The 21,205-nt window shown below is 39.0% G+C and overlaps 1 protein-coding gene across 3 annotated transcripts in view; it reads left to right on the top strand.

Moving 5' to 3' along the window:
• The window catches only part of PLCB1 (phospholipase C beta 1), a 436,237-nt gene that overhangs the window by 240,119 nt on the left and 174,913 nt on the right, over positions 1–21,205 (top strand). For all 3 annotated transcript variants that reach the window (XM_026094675.2, XM_026094677.2, XM_026094678.2), the window contains exon 4: positions 19,696–19,836. In XM_026094675.2, coding sequence (XP_025950460.1) covers positions 19,696–19,836 — 141 coding nt within the window. The remainder of the gene's footprint in view (positions 1–19,695; positions 19,837–21,205) is intronic.

The following is a 21,205-nucleotide window of genomic DNA, read 5'->3' as shown; positions in this document are numbered from 1 at the left end:
AGCTTCACTGATTTTACAGTTTATTCTGCATGTTCTGTGAAAAGTAATGTCAGTATTGTGTTTAATTGCTCTTTAGACATGTGAATCAGACTCTCTGTACTACAGATTGTTCTTACAGAATGCTCGGGGTTACTGGACAGTCCAGACATGATATCAACAAAGATTAAGATCAAGTTTCCGATGTTTAAAGGTTGTGCAAAGATAACTGAAGGGCATGGAAATTCTGGCTTATCTAGGGCTGGAAGATAAAAGTTGTATCAGGCTAGACTATAACCTTCCTAATGATGCTGACTGATGAAAACCTTTAAGAAGAGCTAACTAAATCTGTGTCTTCAAAATGTCTTTGCTAAAGATTTCCGAAAATTTGGAGGCTATAGCAAACTGGCTTTGGGGCAGTAGTAGATTTCTTTGTGTCAGTTGTCCTAATGCTCTATAATTCAAATATTTTACCATTTTCTTCCTGTAATTCTTGCATATTCATGTTTAAAATTACACTAGTAATACAAGACAAGATATTGATTGTTCACTGCTAGATTGTGATCTCTCCCATGGCTTCTCATAAACTTGACTTGACATGAGACAAGAACTGGCTAAAAATACTCTCTTTTTTTTTCCCATGTAAGCTTTTACCTTTCTGAAATAAAATAAAGTATTTTTAGAATCCATCTGAACCATAAGTATGACTTTGATTTTGGAAGTTGTGCTGTAGTATCTCACTAGAGTTGCAGTTAAGGGTCGCAGTAGAGCAGGTATCTGGGTAGATTACACGTACGGTGATCTAACAGTTTCTGTCTATATAGTGAGTTTCATACCATCGAGGAGATTTATACCCACTCAGTAGCCTGGTTTAAAAAAATAGAGTAGAAACCTGATAAGCCAAAAATAAATTCCTTCTGGGAATTCTGCCCAGAACTTTGCTCAATAATACTTCTATTCACTATTTGTCTTATCGGGCACAGTATTTTTCCAAGGGAAGGTATAATCCAGGCTGTGCTGCTTTTCCTGCCCAAGTAGTAAGTTTCCCAATATTAGCTGATCCCTCTTGCAAAACCTATTGTTGGTCTCTTCCACCAGGAACTTATTTATGAGCCAAGATTAAAACCAAAATCGCTTCCTTGAAGAAAAATGAGCATTTAAACGTTTACTGCGAATTGACTCCCTCTCTGCTTTTACTTGCCGTTGCGCAGCGAGTAGTTCCTTGCAGATCCTCGCGCGGAAAGGGATGCCGCAAGCAGCACTGCCGCAGGTTAGGGCGCAGAGCAGCGATCGTGCTGGCAATGCGAATTGGCAGTCATGCACAGTGTTCTCAAAGGAGTCCAGATTGTCACAAGGTGGGAAATTAAGTCCTCCCCCCCTGCCCCCCAAAAAATAAATAAAGCCTAATGTATTTAAAGTATCTAAATAGCATGGAAAAGGAAGGGGGGGGGGGGGAAGCAGGTTCCTAGATGACTTTGACCCTTTTTTGTACACACTTTATAGTTTTAGGTAAGATTTCAGTGTGCACCACCTGGCCTTATATTATTCTGTTTTGGGGGAGTCACTAATTTAAATTGGCGCGTTTGGGCTCACACAAACTACTGTAGATCTCTCTTTTTATAAAACCAATCCATTCCACACGAGATCTTTACTTGTAGGGCTTTTGTTTTGTTCCTGTGGTAAAAGTCACCCATTTTGCTAGTTTTAGTGGTTCAGCATCGTCATTCGAAGTAACCTTGCTAACAAGCTTGTGCTGTAAAGATTTGATTTCATAAACTTTGAAAAGTTTTTCAAAATATGATTGGGATTCAGTTTTCTATGATAAGTCTCCTTTGAAAAATTAAATGTAATAGAAAATTACAGAAAGGTCTCTCCAACTTTTTGGAGTTATAAAAGAGTGACAAAGTGCCAACCTTTCTCTTAAATGCTGTAAAACAGTGAAGCGACACCAAAGGTTATTTAGTATGAATGCAGAGAAAGAGCTCATCAGCTTTAAAAATGACATTTCGATAACAGAACTAGAAAGTCCTGTCACATCACGTTCAAAAAGATCAGGGCACATCCGAGTGGGAGCCACGTGCTTCAAGGGTCCTTTCCACAGCTACCTGCAAAAATGCGTATGGCACATACATTGTGAAGAATAAAAACACCGTGCACTGCATTAGCCATCCAGGTCGGTTCTGTAGGCAGTAATTAGACTGGAGCAGGAGCAGTCCGAGGGAGGAATTCAGTACTGAAGTGAAGTGAGGCCCTGACCTGAGGCAAACGGATGCCATTATTTCACACCAGCTGAGAATTTGCTCCTAAGTTTTATATATACACTGTGTTCAGGAGTCGCATGAGTTTCTAAGGAACTGAAATCATCACCTTCATAAATCTTCAGAAGATGCTTAAATGTTTAGCAGACCTAAGCAATGTTACTTCTGCCTCATAGCTGAGGCATATGGATAACATCTCTGCATCTTCTTTGGAGACATTATAAATTGACAGTTAGAAAGAAAAATAAGCCAGTAAATCCTTCACCGCTGGAAAGGAGAAAATGGTGACAGCCCTGGGAGGAAAGGCTGCTTTGGGGGAAGAGGGGAAGGAGCCAAAAGTTTCACAAACATTTATCTGTATTGTGCACAGAGCTGGTTTTTCTTTTTCTGAGAAAATGTAAACCCTAAAGTCTGTCGTGCCAGATTTCCAAAGCTCTGGTAAGTGCCCACCTTCACCGAGCTCTGCTGTAACGCCTGCCACGAAGATGTGAGCCCCTGAAGAGCTGGCTGGAGCGCAGCATCCCCTCCCAGACCCCTCGCGCGGTGACATGGCCGCGGATTTGCTCCGTGGGAAGCACTGTCGTGCTGACAGAATCGCTAGCCAGCTAGAGCTTTATGCGTTTAAGTTCCAGGAGATATAAATAAATACACCAAGGATATTGTGCCTTTTTCTATTGCAGGATATATTCGTAATGTAAACCAGTTTCATAATGTAAACTGGTTTGTGGCTGGGTTCTTCTGGCTTTTCAAAATAGGATCCTCAGCTGAACAATAGTGCCAAAAAGAGGAAGTGCTTAAATCTGTGCCCATTAGCACGATGAGGTTTTATGCTTCATCACTGCATAGAGCCTGTATTAGCACTGTCAGTATGAGGCAGGCATTTATTCCTCTTTCTAAAAAAGATTTAAAGAAAAAAAGACTGAAATTCAGTGGACTTTAATGTAACAGAAGTAAAAGAGAGAAATACTTTGAATTTATGACAGTAGAAAAAGGAAATTAAGACATTGAAATTTAGCATTCTGTAGCTTCTGTCATCACAGGAGATGTCCATGTTTCGTGTCTGTTTGGGTTTTTTTCAGTTAAAGGAGTGAAAGATAGAGAGAGGACTCCAGAAATGCAAAGCATTAATGCATTATAATAATGTATACTGTAAAACATAAGGACTGTGCAGTACAGCTGAATTAAGGTTACAGTTGGATATGAGGATCAAGCTGCCTTTGTTTGATCCTGCTGCCTCTTGCACAGAGAAGGAATTGTGTACGTTTGTGGATAACCAGCTTCAGCAAGTTGCAGGATCAGCAGTTTAACAGTGCTTTTTTTTTTTTTTTTTTTTTTTTTTTTTTTTTTTTCCCCCCCCACTGATGGTCTGATCCAAAACCCTTAAATCCTTTCAGCCGTAGACGAAAGCCTGGCTTCATAAATCTTCCTACAATTGCTGCACTTTGGGCCGATCATCCTGTCTCCTGTTCCTCGCTGGCCGTTGGTCATCGTTGAAGCTGGCTTTGCGTTGGAAATACAGCAGTTTCCTACCTTAGCAGGAAAGACAAAAGAGCGCGTTAGGAAAGCGTTAGGAAAGCCTTCCAGAGCAAAGGCCACATCTTAGATGATTTAGTGTATTTAAACATCACGCTAAGGGGACTACAGGCTAGCATTTACGCGGTGAGTGAGTGTAGTCTAATGTTACAGCTGGCTGTTTGTCTTGTGAAGAGGACTGTCCGTCTGGCCCACACGAATGCTTTATGCGAGCAAAAGCTTTACATGGTTTGATTTATCTGATATGTCTAAATGAAACAACGCATACTACTACTCAAAGGTCAGACCACTGTTTTAAACCAGCAAAAAACCTAATTCCAACAACTGAAGCGTTTTAGAGAAGCTGTTAAATTCTCTGTAGAAGTTTATGTCCACTTGTAAGGTGTGCCTTTATATGCTCTGTGTGTTGAAAGCCATAGTACCAAATGATGTTGTTCTAGGGAAACAACATATAGGATAGTCTCATATTTGCAGAATATTCCTTTCCAATTTGCTTACATTGTAACTATTTGTTTTGCTTAAAGATGTGCTGGAAAGGATCCAGCTGGATAGACTGTACAAGTGCCACAATCTTATGTTCATGAAGTATTTTTAAGTCCCTTTTCAGAAGCATTGGACTTTATAACCTTTCATAAATATTTTTGTCCAGCTCTGGAGTGCATAGTTTTGCTCAGTCAGATATTCCCCTGGGATCGCTGGGAAGCTGGGCCTGAGTGGGGACCACAAAATGTGGCATGGAGTTTTCACAGTACTTTTTAGTCTTCCATGCACTTTTTTGCTCTGCAGCTTGCTTGACAAGTCTATTTGCTTGACTTCCTGCATCCAGAATGTGATTTTTAGACTTAGCTTTAACTGCTTGGGTGGTTTATACACACTGAAATGTGTTTTATTTTCCACTGCCTTAAAGGCTGTTTTATCCTTTAAGTTGGAAAGCCTCTTATCTAAATGAAACAGCCTTAAATTGTTGGATGTAGTTCATTAAATTCTTGAATAACTAGAAGTCTCTCTGGTACTTAGCAAGTGATACTAGGAGAAGTGCTGATCCACTTTCTAAATGTAAGAAATTGAATTCTTGCAAGCTGGCATGGTTTGAACAAGACACATTTTAAAATAATTAATAACTATTAAACTCCCTGTGTCAATTTTTACCTTTTCTAAATTATTGTAAATCCAGGTTAACATCTTTGAAGCGAGGGAGGTTATTAAGGATATAAATTAACGCAGGATCCTTCCAGTTATGTCTAATTTCACTGCATCGCCTGATATTTGTACTGAGACAAAGGTTTTCAGAGCTTTAAAATGATGCTAGGTTTTGAGGTGGCTAATATCCATAGAGTCCTTGCATGTTCAAGCAAGGCACAATAAAAAGCCATTTGTTTTATTTCCACTATGGGAAAGAGCAGTCAGTGGATATCAAGGATGCAGTAGTGTTTTTAATTGAAAAAATGTGCACTGAGTATTATCTGCTTTCCTGGGCATAACAAGTATTGCCCCTATGGGTTTTCCTCTGAACCGTAAGAAAAATGAATAGAAATGGAGAAACTTGAAGGACCAAGTTAGCCATTACCGCTGATGCTATTTCTAAATAGAATTGTCTTACTTAAGGCTCCATTTCTGCAAATTGGTAGGCAGAAAGATGTATTTATGAGAGAATCTCTGTTTGGGTGAATAACATATGCAAACGATTCATATGCACAAAGTCTCTCACTGTGCCAAAGTGTCTGCATCTGGGTTTTAATTCTGATGGACCTCATGACATATAGTCCATTTTCTTTTGGGACCATTTCCATTACTTTCTTCTTGCACTGGTTTTCCATTGTCCTTATCTTAGTATTCTTACACTGTTTGCCTGCTCACAAGTATGTAGTCCTCATCATTTCCTTCATGACCGTTTTCCAAGCTGATGTGTTATATTCTTCTTAGAGTCTGATCTCAAATGGATCCAGCCACACGTTTTACATCCCCTTCATTGATTGCTTGTCAGTACCATAGAGGACAAGGTAACCTGCTTAAAATGATGTTCACGACATGCCTTGAATAATTCCTTCTGTCTGCAGCTGCTTGCCAAAAACATGAGTTTTCAGATGTTCTTTTCCTAGCCATGACTGAACATGCTACCTGTATTTAAACAGGTAGTAAAATTAATTTGTCATACAACTACTCAAATCCAGTTTTTGCACTTGTTCATTATTTTCTCTCTCTCCTTGATACCCAAGGCCAAAAACATATTTGTAGATCTTACTCATACTCCTACTATTTATTGCACTTCTTTTTTCAGTGGTCACGTTGTCCAGTAAAACAGAACTGTTCTCTGTATCTGCTCTTTTTTAGTTATATATTTTTATTAAAATTAAAAATGTACTTACGAAAGATCACTTTCTCTGGACCAAAGAGAAACTTAAAAAACATCTTGCATAGTTTCTCCATTTTGATTATATATTACTTCATATCTCTCGACTTTACCATCTTCAGTAGTGGCCTCTGCCGTTTGAATTGTTTTGCCATGCTGCTTTTTCAGCTGATCTTAGAGCAGCAGTCGTGCTCTCCGAGTCGAGGTACCACGGAGCTGAGGAGCGCTGCCTTGCCCTCGGGGTGCCCTGGCTCTCCCACTCCTGTTCAGCTGGAGTCAGCATGAGCCGGGAGGTGCGTAACACCCAACTCTGTTGAGATCTGCAGGAGATTAGCTCACCCCTGTCTGCTAATTTTGCATGAATATTCAGATTTCCGGGCTCTTTAAATGTATTTTTACTTCTCAATTATTGTTACAGATGCATAGTAAGAATAAGGTGAAGATGTTGTGACAGATGATAGTGCACGAGAGGCTGTAGCTGGCAGTCGGTAGTTAGATAGGTGTGCTGTTAAGTCCGTTGCATCCCACTGCCTGAGCTGCAGGAGCTGAGTGTTTGGTGTAGTCCCAGAAGGGGAAAAAAAAAAAAAAAGAAAGATTTGAGCTTAACCAGGGACAGTTTATGCTTTTATCCCTGCAAGTCTCAATTCCATTCCCCGTGTTTTTACCAGGGTGGAATCGGTCGCTGCATCATCATTGAAATTCTTTACACGTTTTTTGCTATATTGCAACGTGTTTCCTAGAATTAAATAGTTAAGGCTAATGGGAATAGTGGGTGTTCGCAACACTTAAAATCAAGTAAATTGAAACCTTTACCGGTAAGCATCCTATATGACTTTGTAATTGAAAAAGTTTTAGCAAATATCAGAACCTACGCTTCTGTCTCTCTGACAGTAGCGAAATGTCTCACAAACAGGTAAGGTATAACAAAATAACGTTAACATGGCCAAGCAGGTTATCTCGTTCTTTCATTTCTCATGACCGTAAATGAAGTGTTGCAATCATAAACAGCTCGTTAGTCAGATGTTTCCAGTTATAGCTCTCTGTGCTTCATCAGTTACACAGGGAAGGTAGCGGGTGCATTCAGTGTTACAGACTGTCTGGATATACATGCTTCCATCGGCTAAAAAGTGCATTCAGAATGTAAGTGTTTGTACCCCAGCCCTTATGGAGCGCTCCAAAAAGCATAGTGGACATTCATGTAATACCTTTCATTCAAATCATTCAAAACACTTTAGATTTTGCAAAGTATGTATAAATGAATAGCTGAATGTACATCCATCTCCGAAGAAAGCCTATTAAAATTAGCTCTACACAGCAGGGGAATTATTCCTGCTCTTATGTGCTCTGCAATCTGCTTTGGAAATCCTGTGATTCTAAGACATATCCTAGTTCCAGTCATCTAATGTAGACCGAAGAGAATGAATTAACGGGGGTAGTATGAAAACGAGAGAGGTTTCTTTTCTCAGCTATCTTTTCATCTCTTTCTTTAAAATTATACTGAAGAAAACCTCCAAGTACTCTGAGAAGGGAAATGCAGTGAAAGGCAATATGCATGTTTAAAGGTCATTTTTAAAATAATGAACCATCTGCAGCTAATAGAAATTGTTAGTGACATAGAAAATGTCTAAAGGAAGATTGTGTATGGTTGTAGCTTTCTTCTAGAGGTTTCACCTCTTTTAAATTGCCTTTTAAATTAAGATGTACGCTGTGAGATATAAAGTATTTTAATGTTAATCACAGCCACGTCCAGAAGTAGAATGGACTGAAAAATGTCACGTTTCATGCAGTTTTACTTAGATAGTTTGTACTCTTGCTTATTTTTTGTTAGAACACACAGTCTTGCAACCAGTTTAAAACTTGAATACCATGAAATTAAGAAGAATGTGAGAAATATGGACGTTAAAAAGGAGAACTAAACAAAAATGCAAGCTAAATCTGTGTGTGGCGTTCTGGCATGGGAGCACTGGGGAGGCTGGGTTTCGATCATTTGAACTGTGAGAAAGGTCACAGAAAGAGAAACGAGGCAGCCCTATTTTAGTGTCTCGGCTTTTTATTAGCACATCCCACTCATTCTCCATGTATTTTATATTAAATCCTTGCTTTCACAGAGGCTGGCATTAAAGTAGAAAACATTGTTTGGCCATATCCCTCCCTCTCTCCTAAAAGCCAAAGTTATTTTAGGTTGCAAGGAAAAACACCAGCTTGGCAAAGCTGGTTCTTGATCTCTAGCAGTAAGCACATTGTATTGTCTCCAGTTAATTCTTGTGACAGAGGTAGGCACACGCCTGGTATGAAAATTGTGGAATCGTATTAAAATGCAGGTTGGAAGGGACCTGGCAGCCTTGCTGTCCAGCATGTCTCCTACTCCCCCGAGGCTGGGGCCATCTCTGACCTCGCCAAGGATGCGCTCCAGCCCTTTGCCCAGGGCATGCTGTAGTACTGAAAGTTCTTCAGGGGCATCCGTAAGCATTATCAAAATACTGCTTAATAACATTTTGTAATTTTAAATAACCTGTGTCTTGCACTGCAATTATTGTGTCATGTCAAAAAGAAATCACCAAATTCATCCCCCATTTTTAGAAGTCATTGTTAGGATTATATTTAGAAAAGCATATTGACACAGTCCTCTCTTTTTCAGAGTTAAATGTCATTTGCACAGATATAAGTTTGCTTACCTTTTATTTCTGTACAAAAGAAAAGTATATCTTATGCAGGCACATACATAATTCATTATTCTCTCATCCTTAGAAGTTTTACATCTTCGTAGAAGAAGGTTAAGGCTTTGAATTTCTTAATAAACTGCTCCTGGTAAACTTGATGTATTGATGTTCTTACTTCCAACATAGAATTGGATTAAGCTAATTTGAGAAAAGCAATTGTTGTTCTGGAATACGAGTTTCACAGAGAGAGTTAATCAGGACTGACTATTTGACTCCTAATTCAGTGTCCTTTCATCCCTGTTAATTTCTGTGGGAAGACAAAGGCATAGGTTTTAGTTGCATCTGAGCCGTTCGGTACTGCTGCACATATCAAGAAACATCTGTCCTAGGAGCCAGTGTGGAAGTCTCTGATCTCTTTCCACAGGGACTAATTCTTTGTCTAAAGCATTTCTGACTTCTCTTATCTATTATTGTATTCTATTCCAGAAATATCCCACCTTATTAACTGAACAGATGGTCAAGTTAGGGCCAGTTTAGATTATTTAGAGTAGTTTTTTAAGAAACATCCATCGGTTTTGAACACACTGAATTATTCTGCACAAAAATGATATCTGAAACAAAGACTTGGATGTTTAAATAAGACATAGGCTGTATTTCTGTGCACAGGTAGCTGTAGTGATACCATGCAAAATTTGGAATACTTCTTGAAGCCATAAAAATGAAAAATATTTTCAAAGAAGAAGTGTTTGCAAATATTTTGGTCATTTATTGATCTGATATATTTCTGCAAAATGTATGAAGACATATTTTTAAAATCCCATAGCATCCCATAGCACAATTTTTGTCTTTACTCAACCAAATGTATTTCTGGTTTAAAAATAATGGATTTGGTGGAATTGGTCTGATGACATGCATGAGTGTGTTTAAATATCGAGGTCTATGTTGTAATGGAAAAGAGAGTTTGGAAAGCACTGTTTTGACCACCTTTCATGTAGTCGTTGGAGTATATTCATTTCACATGACTGTCATTAAAGAAAAGAGACAACTCTTTTCATCTAGTTTTGTAGGTGTAAGTTATTTGCATGTATGGATATTCTCTTTAATTAGTGAAAGAGATTGCTGAAAGATAAATTATTGATAGTTTTGACTTGGGTTTCAACAAAGAAAAGAATTGGAGAAGAAACATGCATTTCTGTGAAAGACGAGTCTGTCAATCTGTTTGATTGGAAGTTCTTACTCCTCTGCTGTTGCTAATGATATGTGACTGAAAGAGTGTTTGAACCAGCTTTGAAATCTGTATCTGGATCATTAGCAGTGATTTTAATTTAGTTTGCAATAGCAGTTTGCATCTGCGGATCAAGGTGTTGTACTACAGCAGTTCACAGCTGCTTAAGAAGCAGAAATGGCCCTGGGCCCTGAAAGATTTGGTGTGGAGCGCTTGAAGTTGGATCTTCTGTCCTCTGAAAGTTGGACATCTCCTGTAAACAGTTGCCTCTATGTCTTGTATACCCAACAGGGAGAGGGGACTGTCAGAGGGGTATTTCTTCCACTCTGAGATAGGTGGGGAAATATTTCCAAGGGAGGTGTTAGCAGTCTTGCTTGGATATAGAGGCAGATGAAGTGAATAGAGGAGACACTTCTAGAGACTGAAAGCTAAGAGGTAACTCATATTTATCAGCATTGACACAAGAAGTCTCATAGACCAAAATTGTGCACTGAACTACCACAGATGGTAGAAAAGCATTTCAGTAGGGTATTAGAAGCTAATTCCTAGCCTTAGATGGTCTCCTGTATTGGGCCGCTTCTTGTATTTGGTTCGCTTCATGTGCCAGTGGAGCCAGGGGCTGGGAAAGCTGTTTAAGTACTTAGTCATATAAGTAAGTGGTCTGATTTTGAGAGAAACTTAGTATTTTTTATTTATACTGCTCTTACATTTAGCTATTTATTTGGTGCTTAAGGTGTTTAGATTTGGTATTTTGAAATCTGGGTCAAACATACAAAGTACACATGCAAAGAAACATACATATGCATATTTATATATACATTTTTGTTAATAAACTTCTTCTGTTAAGGCATTCCTAAAGATAAGACTTAATTCTACTTGAAGAAAATCTGTGGGAGTTTTGCCTTGGACAGAGTCAGAATGTAAGGACTCATTTTAGCAAGATTCTTAGTTTAATTTAAGCACAAACTCGAGCATTGCCTGGAAAACTCTCTCTGCAAATGTAGCTATCTAATTAACCTTTCTCCCCACCCACCCACTGCTTCCCAGGATACATAAAGAGCTAGAAAAATATTGCAAAATTATTGCAAATCTTATTTTGATGAGCATGGAACTAACATGAAAATGTATTGCCAACTGTACTTCAAACCTGTCCAGTCTTGAGTCCCACAAATTGGGACTTCAGAGTCTAAGGAGTTCCGAAGTACTATTACAGCTATGTAATACAATTTTAAAATGTACATACCTAATATAAAACTGCAGCGGCTATAGTATATTCAGTATGAGCATATTTATAATCTATGTAAATGTATATATCTTTTCCATTTTGTGCAACAAATTGGAAAACATTCTGATACTGAAAATGATAAAAATCTAGGAGTTGGAGGCCCGTATCTCCTTGCTCTACTTGTCACTGTAAGAGTATCTTTTCATACTGTACTTCCAGTAGAGATGTTAGCACAATGTTTTTGGATGAAGTAATAATGAATGTTTTGACTCAGCCTTTGGCTTAAATTGAGGCAGTTAATATTTTGCATGGAAACAGAATTCCCGATTCCTGTGGTTGCACTGATGCTGGCCCTACTCAGGCTTTCTGGAGAGCAGAGGAAGTCCTTGGGCAGCTTTCCGTCATGCAAAACCTGGGATGTATCCACATAGAAGGGTACAAATGAGCATATATTTTGTATATTTGCATGTGTCCTACCATGGAGCACTTCTCTTCAGAACTTAAAGTATATATTAGCTCTTGAGTCTTTAAAAAGGTGTACTTTCATGGTTTTGCATACTGTGCCTTTTCATAACTTTTCTCAGACAAGATGCCGTTGAAGCACATTTTATCTCAGCATTGAGTTCTCTCTAATTCTGCTGCAGGTAAGCTTTTAAAGCAGCATGGGAAAAAAGGCTCTGCAAGCATCTCGTTCACAGCAAATACAATCTCTGCTTATGTCAAAGTATCATGAGGTATTTACGTCTCTATTTAGTGGCACTGTCCTTCAATTCTTTTTTCTCTTTTAGTGAAAGCAATTATTGAATTGCTGTTATTCTTTTATATATCTAATTTCTGAATTTTATATTAATTTTACTAAGTTCGGTAACATGGCTTGTATGTTTCCTACCTTTCCTTTAGCTGTTTCACATCTGTGGAAATTTTAACATGGATCATCTGTGCACATGAGATCAGACTGTCTGTGATTTTAATCTAAAGCATTCCTGTAAATTGGGTGCATATTATAATCCTGTTTTTATAGATGGAGGAACTGGGGGTCACAGAAGCTATATTAAGTCTTTCAAAGGACTGAAAAAAGAATTAATGAGACAGATCTCCATGCTGTTTTATAATAGCAAACCAACCAGCTTTTAAAAAGGGTGTGAGGAACTGGGGATCAGAGAAGCTAAATTACTCACCAGTGGCAAGTACTATACATTTACCCAACTGAAGATCTGTATTGTCTTTAAAAAATTCATATAATTAAACCATAATTAAAACATTTAATTGTAAAATCAAAGTATTTTCAGCATTTCTTTCTGGTAAAGAGACAAGAATAAGGCACAAACCCTCATAAAATGCAGTTTGTTTTGATTGAAAGAAATACCTGTTCAAGTTCTCAGCCAACACTGCTTTACTGAAAGAAACTTTTCCTTTTTTTAATACAGTGTTTTAGTGTCAAGATGATGACATGTTTTTAGTCCCAGAGGCAGAAGGTGTTTGGAAATTATATGTCAGATTGACAGAAGTCATGAAAAGCGTTGATGGACCACAGAGTTTTTGTATATGGTGGTTTTTGTTGGTGGGTTTTCTTTTTTAGCCATGTACTTTTTTGAGTCTTTGGGATCCCTTTCATAGCTATAACTTAAGGAGCACTTAAGTACTTAGTTGATGTCCTCAAGAGAATGTTTCACTGCATGAGATTTCCACAGCCTGTGTAGATACATGCACAAGCGATGGATGTATGAGCTTGCTCTTTTTCAAAGCAGAACTGTAGAAGGATCCAGGTTTTCTGTGCAGCTCAGTTTTCACTGTAAATCATCTACCATATTCTCATGTAGCATTCATAACTTTTAAACAAAGTTAAAAGAGCTGGTAAGTTCTGCAGGTTCTTATAGGCACAAGCTAAATGTTCCCAGAACCTTCATGACACTTTTTAACTGGTCATTTAGAGTCATGACTGTGATATTCCAACCAATGTCTCTCTAGTTAAGAATTTCAAAACATTTTGTGTCACAATGACAATCAAAATAGACCTCATTACAAATAAGGAACATGCTTCTTTTTAAAAATCCATTGTAAGAGACACAAAAGATTGAAGTTAAGAAATCAGTGCAAAAAAAAAATTCATGAAGCTGAGACATACGGGCAAAATTTATGAATATTCTCTGCATATGGCAAGCGTGCATTCAATACAAGTTCTGACTCAGGCTTTTAATATTCTTGTTATCTTTGATGATACACTGGGAAAGTAAAATTCCAAGCACTGAGGAGGGGAACATAGTAATTCTCCCTTGCTTTGAATGATATATTCCTGTACGCCCACTTCCATTAAATAAACACTGCAGAAACAGAAAATGTGGAGCAGGGAACAAGCAGGTCTCTTCCGTGTCCATTACTTTTGCCCCAGAAGACTGCTACAACAACCTCATCTGCTTTAAAGCTTTGGAAACTGTCAGCCCTCAGCGTGCTGCTCGAGGGTATTATGGCTCAAGGTATGAAGGATGTATCCCTGCAGAAAGAGAACAGGAGCGAGGAGGCACAGGGCACTTGTAGATGTGGGTTTCCCGTGGGTCAAGGGCAAACCTGTTCCTCCTCTTTCTTGCCAGGTGATACCAGCTGGTGAATACATGGTCGGGGCTGCCTGCCTTTGCACCCATTATCCCACCTTCTCCCTCTCCGTTTGTGTCCATCTGTGGTTGTCCCTGTCCACACACAGGGACACAGAGTAGATGCATGAAAAAGTGTGGCGTTTTCTATAATCATCCTTTATTTCTGTTTGCTTTGTAAATTACTGTTTTCCAGCACTGAAGAACTTCCTTTTGGGGGTTGACCTGCTGGAAAGCAACTGTGCAGAGAAGGACCTGGGAGTCCTGGTGGACACCAAGTTGACCATGAGCCAGCAATGTGCCCTTGTGGCCAAGAAGGCCAATGGTACCCTGGATTGCATTAGGAAGAGTGTTGCCAGCAGATTGAAGGAGGTGATCCTCCCCCTCTGCTCAGCCCTGGGGAGGCCGCATCTGGAGTACTGTGTCCAGTACTGGGCTCCCCAGTACAGGAGAGACATGGCACTACTGGAGAGAGTCCAGCAGAGGGCTACGAAGATGATTAGGGGACTAGGAGCATCTCTCTTATGAGGAAGGGCTGAGGGAGCTGGGCCTGTTTAGCCTGGAGAAGAGAAGACTAAGAAGGGATCTTACCGATGTATACAAATACCTTAAAGGGAGAGTGTCAAGAGGATGGGGCCAGAATATTTTCAGTGGTGCCCACTGACAGGACAAGAAGCAATGGGCACAAACTGAAACACAGGAAGTTTTGTCTGAACATGAGGAAGAACTTCTTTCCTGTGAGGGTGACAGAGCACTGGAACAGGTTGCCCAGAGAGGCTGCGGAGTCTCCTTCTCTGGAGATACTCGAAACCCGCCTGGACGCGATCCTGGGCAACATGGTCCAGGTGACCCTGCTTGAGCAGGGGCTTTGGACTAGATGATCTCCAGAGATCCCTTCCAACCTCAGCCACTCTGTGATTCCTGTAGTACTGTGATTGCACAACTGTGCAACAACTCTCAGCCCAAAAGCTGAGGCTGAGATTTTTAATAATCAGCCAGTTTGGCCCTCATGTTGTCTGTAGCTATTGAACCCCAAGGGAAATCTTTAGCATCTGACAGATCCTGTTACTGTTTAATGTAGTTCTCAGATTAGAGACAGCCCCTCTCAAAAATGGTGTTGCCACTTTGAGAAACAGTCGCAAGGAAGGTGTTGCATTACGTTTACAATGAAACCTTGGCTGACCTGTTGCCCAGTGATATGTTTAAACCAGTGCTTAAGGTGGTCTAAACACAGAAAACTGCTTTTTGTTCTGTGGAGACAGGCAAAATTAATTCGTAATCCTTTGGTTTTGGAGAGGGCAAACTGGAGCCGGACAGCATGTGCAGCCTGTCCAAGTGAAGCTGGGTTGCAGGTGGTTTCCAGGCAGAGTGACTGGGACTTGCTACTGGTGTCAGCCCGGTGCCGGTGGCAGGGCTCTCCTGGGAGGTGCTAGCCCAGCGTCCTGCAGCTCCTGGAGCCCAGCAGTGCTTGGTCCCTGCCGGCGTTGACGTGTTTCTCTGTCTCAGTGGAGAATCATTGTGGAATAGATCATAAATAGGTTATACAGGCTAAATCCATAAAACAATGTGGCAGCGTTTTTTATATGCATGTATGGCGATGTGTTAGGAAACAGCATAAATTTTCTCGGACAGATGGTGTATTGCAGATTTTCAGAAAAAGGTTAAAGAAATGATGGTACTATTAAAAGCTGAATTGCATTTACTGTAGTGTGCAGAGCACACATTAATTGGAATTTAAGTGTTAAGAGTTACATTTTAATAACACCAACCACAGCTGAAAGCAGTCTTTGCAGAGATCGTCGTTAAAGTTGCTTGAATAGCCTCTTTAAGTTTACACTTTTTTTATGATTTCCAGGAAAAGAAAACACAACAGAAGAAAGTTTTGGAAGTTTGATTAAAATCTGTTTTTATCTGCCTATAAACAGGATCCTGGTTTCTAACAAATAGTCTGTATTCAGTGCTTATTCATGAATGTTGTAGAAATTCTCTATTTTTTTATTATTTTTCCATGTTTCTGGCTAATTTCTTCTTTTACTTGGTATTTTTGTTTTGGATAGGTTTACACTGTGTTTTCTTTTGGTAGTTTTATCATGCCAGCGGAAGTAAATAGGCAGAGTCTTTTTTCCAGATGAGCAGTGTCATCTGCCCGACCCTTGCCTCAATTTGAGATGATAAATCTGATTTTTATGGATTCTGAAGCTGTTCATGCTGCCAATACCATCATTTTCTCCTTCTCCGTACTTGTCTACTTACACATCTCCCTCCGGGGTATCTGTCAGTCCTTCGACTACAGAAGTGTCACATCAGAAACACTAGCTTTTCTGACCTGGTTTGTGGCTAAGTCTTCAGGCAGCTCTAGTCCTTGAGCTGAAATTCCTACCAGACTTCGGTGGGAAGGAATAAGCAAGCTGACACCTAGACCTTTTGAATAAAAGAGGCAAAAGGATGCTTCGTTGTGAGAAAGCATCTAAGTGCGCGGGAAACAAGGTTCTGTCACGTTTAGTCATGGTGCCGCAAACAGGACTTTTATGAGTTACGTGGCCGCTGTCAACAGGGTGCCATTTACTGAGCATCCCATGGAGATGTTCCCTAAAATGATAGACCTTCAGTAGCTGAGGTGTTTTATTTTATTATTATTTACATAAAAGAAGCTAAATTGGGTCTTGTTGCTTGGTTGTTTTCTATGTGTTTTCCTATCAGCACAGGATCTTCATCTCCACAGGAAGACTTGCTTACATTTTAAAAAGGACTTTGATTCATAGAGCATTCAGTGATAGTCTTCAAGACTTTGATGAAGGGCACTTTGCTGATCTCCTCAGCACTGTTTGCAGTTAAGTGTGGTAATAAGGGAGTAGAGCTGTTCATGAGGAATATGAAGAGCTGACAGAGTGCTTTGGTACCTAAAGTGTGAGAGCTTCAAATCTAAGGACCAAATAGTATGATGTCAGTTAAGGGCTAAGTTGTCAATCACAAGTGGAAGTGCTGCTGTCACCCTTAAAAGGCAGATACACCCATGGCAATGGCCAAAAAGGGTCAGCATTCAGTTATTATCAAAATATTCCCATTCACAGAATCTCTATATGTATATGTGCGTGTGTGTGTATACATGTATATATATAAATAAAATAATTAATTTCAGTTTTAAAAAGCCACATCTGCAAGTCCATCTGCAATGTCCAGTAAAAATCATCTGGAGACTGGCTTCTTATAAGTGAAATATTCCAGTGAAGAATCATTTTTGTATCTTCTAAAATGATTATTCTTCCACAGTTTATTGAAATATGTTCAGCTGAAGCTGGATTGATACTTTAAATCTTCTGTGTGCATTGTGTGTTGTCTTGAGATGCTTGAGGATACGCAGTGCATACCCTGTATTAAAAGCTGCTACGTGGCAACCAGATACTGTATTGCTGTAAGGGATTGTGTGCTTTGCACTTCGTTAGGCTCAAGTCAAACAGAATGGAAGAATTCAACATTTCACTCATCCAAACAAACAATGAGGATGGACTGTATAATTTCTTACCTTTAAAACTTGGAGAAAAATCCTGTGAATTGGAAGACTGGACCAAATTCATTCTCACATTGCTTGGCCAGCCACTTCCTATGTGCTTCTAAAAACCCTACTCAGCCAGTCCCAAGAATCCTCTATTTATGAATTTGCTCTGAAGTAAACTGTCCCATTTCATATGTTTCCTTCTTCTTGCATGATGCACAACTGATGTGTATCTTAGACTAGCTAGGGTATGATCCATCTTATAGCTGACTATAACTAGGAAGGGAAAAGATTATCTCATTTCTTTTGCTGTTGTTGATACAATTGTGGATCATCTGTGCAAACTGTGACCAATATGTACAGGCTAGGAGAGAAAGAAACCAATGAGAAATGGGTGAAAGAGAATTAAAACAGACAGACAATCCTGTTCAGTTTTAGATCGGAAAGAACGGCAGACTCTTGCCAGCCGGCCTTTTAGCAGAAGCATTTATCAGTCTGATTGGGGGTTGAAAAGGTAGAGAGGAAAAAGCAGGTGAATTCTCATCTCCCAGGGAAATTAGACAATGCTTTGTAACCTTCATCCAGTAAATAAAAGAGAATGTAACTGGACTAGTAATACATCATCACTAAGTGAGTATCTTTAGTCTATTTCTCTAGCTTTACTGCTAGGTGCAAAGAACATCTATTTTGAGTCTTTCTTCTTCCAGTCCTCATGTCAGGAACACAGCTTCAATTTTTATATCCCTCTTCTGATCTTGTCTTTTGTGAAAGCATTAGCTTGTTTATCCGTGACATCTTCTTTGTCTCAGAGTGCAATCATATTCCTTCTGCCCAGAACCCTCCAACAGGATTATTCTCTTTTCCTGCAGCACTTACCATCTTACCCAGTATTTAATGAGGCTCAGCGTTTTATCATAGACAGCCTTGCAGTTTCTTTCCAGTTCATATGCTGTACTTTAAAACATTCTTCTGAAGGTGGGGAAGTGTTTGGCGAACATATGCATAACTCTGTGGTCTGCAATCAGATCTGATGCCAATCAGAAGATGGCCTTTAGGCTGATGGATGTACGGTTTCCTGTGAGATCTAGGATAAATGGCCATTTTTATCATCTTATCCTGCTACAGTAAGTTGAACTAGTACTGGACAGTCAGGATATTGATTGTTATTCCAAAGTTATTGAATATTAAGAATTACCAGAAATACTAACTATATATGCAGATAGTGAGGCAAAAGGTTTGTATGAGAATGAAACATAAACTGCAGTATAGGTTTCTGACAGTTTTAAAATTATTCAGGTCCTACACAGGATCTACTATGTCTTCACATTAGTGAAGAAGTTGAACATAACCCTGTAATGATCCCCTTCCCTGGGCTTTTTCTAATATTTATACCAGGCTGAAAAATACTACCTTATAAGAAACCTGAAACTTTCAAATTATACTAGCTCTATTCAGAGGGTTGAATTCAGTCATACAGGACTTCTTTTCCTCTATGTTTGCCTTTATATAGTGTATCTTGAAGCCAAGAATCAAGCAGTTTTCCTAGTTTGACAAACACACAGTGCATTTCTTGGAAATGCTGCAGTGTAATTTCTTAGAAAGTGATAGAGTTACCAAATAACCTGAAATTGTTTCTCACATGCTTATGCTACCAATGAAGTTGAAGTTCTGGCTATAATTAACAGCAAAAAAAATTACTGAATATATCTTTCCTTCACAAAAATGTTATGTATTAATTTTTATAATGGACATAAACATGAAAAAAAAAGACTGAAAGTTAAGTATAAGTGGAATATATCTTACAATTTAAATAATGCATGTCCTTTTGGACATGAAGGAGAAAGAGGAAAGCATCACCGAAATTACATTATCTATTTCATGGCATAATGTTTAAGGCTGTTAATTCCAGGCAGTCTTCCGAATTCTTTAGGAAAAAAATAAATTCCCCTCATTTTGAGCTTTACCTGAAATCCATTAAAATCATAGAGAATCTTTCAACAGAGAGCAGTAGCCTTTGGCTAGACTGTGTAATTTTGACTACTAAAACAGGTTGTGTATGCTTAACTTAGGAGACTGAATAGCTGAGAGTTAGAAGGTACAGCCAGCATCTGGACAACTTTTCATCTTTACTGTGCCTTTGGAGAGCTCAGAGGCTTTGAAGGGTTATGGGTAGTGATTTTTTTTTTTTATTCTGAGTTAATAACTTTAAATATATTAATGAAAAATTGACCAGATGAGAACCTACTGTGATCATATTTAAAATGTTCAAAATAAGACAAGTGTTCAAAATTTAAGTATTACAAAAAGCAGTGCAAAAAATATTCACTGTTTTTTAATATAAGTATTCACAAAAGATATTAACTATTTTTCAATATGTTTACTTGCAGGATCCGAAACTGCGCGAACTGTTGGATGCTGGGAACCTAGGAGGCCGACTGGAAAATCGAATGATAACTGTTGTCTATGGTCCAGACCTGGTCAATATATCATACTTGAACCTAGTGGCATTTCAGGAGGACATAGCAAAGGTAATACACATTCATCTGTGTCATATAGAATTAATATTTTTAAAGTATTGCTTTGAAATACGGATAAAGAAGAGAGAAAAGTGGAGATTACTAAACTGCCTTTTCAAATGAGATGAACCTAAATTCTATAATAGAGTTGTGCTGCTCAGTATCAAAGCAGATATGTGCAGTCATTATTTTCTGGGAGTATATTGAGCAAATTCTGTCACCGATGTATATATTCATCTTCAGAACATTGTGTGTTACTGTCTTTGTAAAGCCCAAATGAGCACTGTGGAAATAATCATATATGCACAGATTAACTCAGGTATAAGAAATATGTTGTGACTCTCCACAAACAATTGTTTTTTTCAGTAGTTATCACCCTTTAATACTTGTTCTAAGTATACGCTAATTAGGGATCATCCATGATACCAAAGTGTGTAAACTGTTGACTTTTTAAGGTTGACCTGTGTCAGAGTAGTGGGAGTTTGTTTATCTGCAGATCTACTTTGTATATTCAAGCATGACAGCAAGCAGACACCTAATTTAACTTACACTCATGACCTTTTCTAGTCGTGTTCAAAGGTCAGTTTTAAGTATGCATTTTGCCTACTGATAGTTCTTGAAGAGAGTTGTGAAGTAAATGTCATTACCTTATGAAAGTGTTTTTTCCATGCAGTTACACAGTACCTGTCATTTCTATCCAACAAAACACATAAAACATAGCTGTGTGTGGTAAGGAAGCTACAATAGACTTTAACACACGTTTGTTTTGTTGCTGTCTGGCACCTTCTCTATGCCACAGCTGGGTCTAATGAAATGGGAAATGTTTGATTTTTCTATCACAACTTGGCATTCAAAAGCTACTCCTCTTTTGCACTTCCATTCATATAGATAGACCCTAATGATAGCCTCCAGACAACCTCGCACAGAGCACGCTTTCATACAGTTTGCATGCTTGAGTCCACTTGAGTGCCTCAAAAAGATAATTTCTCCGTAGACTCCTGTTACTTCACTACAGTAAGGACTTCTTCAGTATTCTCGTTGCCCCCACATGTTTTGGTCAAAGGGTGTCTTTGATACGGGGCCTCACAGGCAGCTGAGAATGTCAAACCAGGTGAGATAGGTCATCGGAAGAAAGCCTTCACCTGGGAGGATATAATTTTCTTGCTAATTTTCCATCTGTGCAAATCTTCATTAGCTGATTGGCCAGTTCAGTGAAAACACGATTTCCTCTGTTCCTGTGATACGAAAGAATAGAGACAGATGAATTCATAGTGATCTGTGGGCTGCTGTGTGGTAAGTGCTGTCCTCGGGCTTTAAAAGGCAGAGCTGTATTCTACAGGGGTGGTTAAGAAACCTAACACTGCATGAGGGAGAGCATTGG

The sequence above is a fragment of the Dromaius novaehollandiae genome, chromosome 3, assembly GCF_036370855.1.
Source record: "Dromaius novaehollandiae isolate bDroNov1 chromosome 3, bDroNov1.hap1, whole genome shotgun sequence".
Lineage (NCBI taxonomy): Eukaryota > Metazoa > Chordata > Aves > Casuariiformes > Dromaiidae > Dromaius > Dromaius novaehollandiae.
The sequence above is the reverse complement of the archived record's forward strand: the minus strand, read 5'-3'. Positions and strand labels throughout refer to the sequence as shown.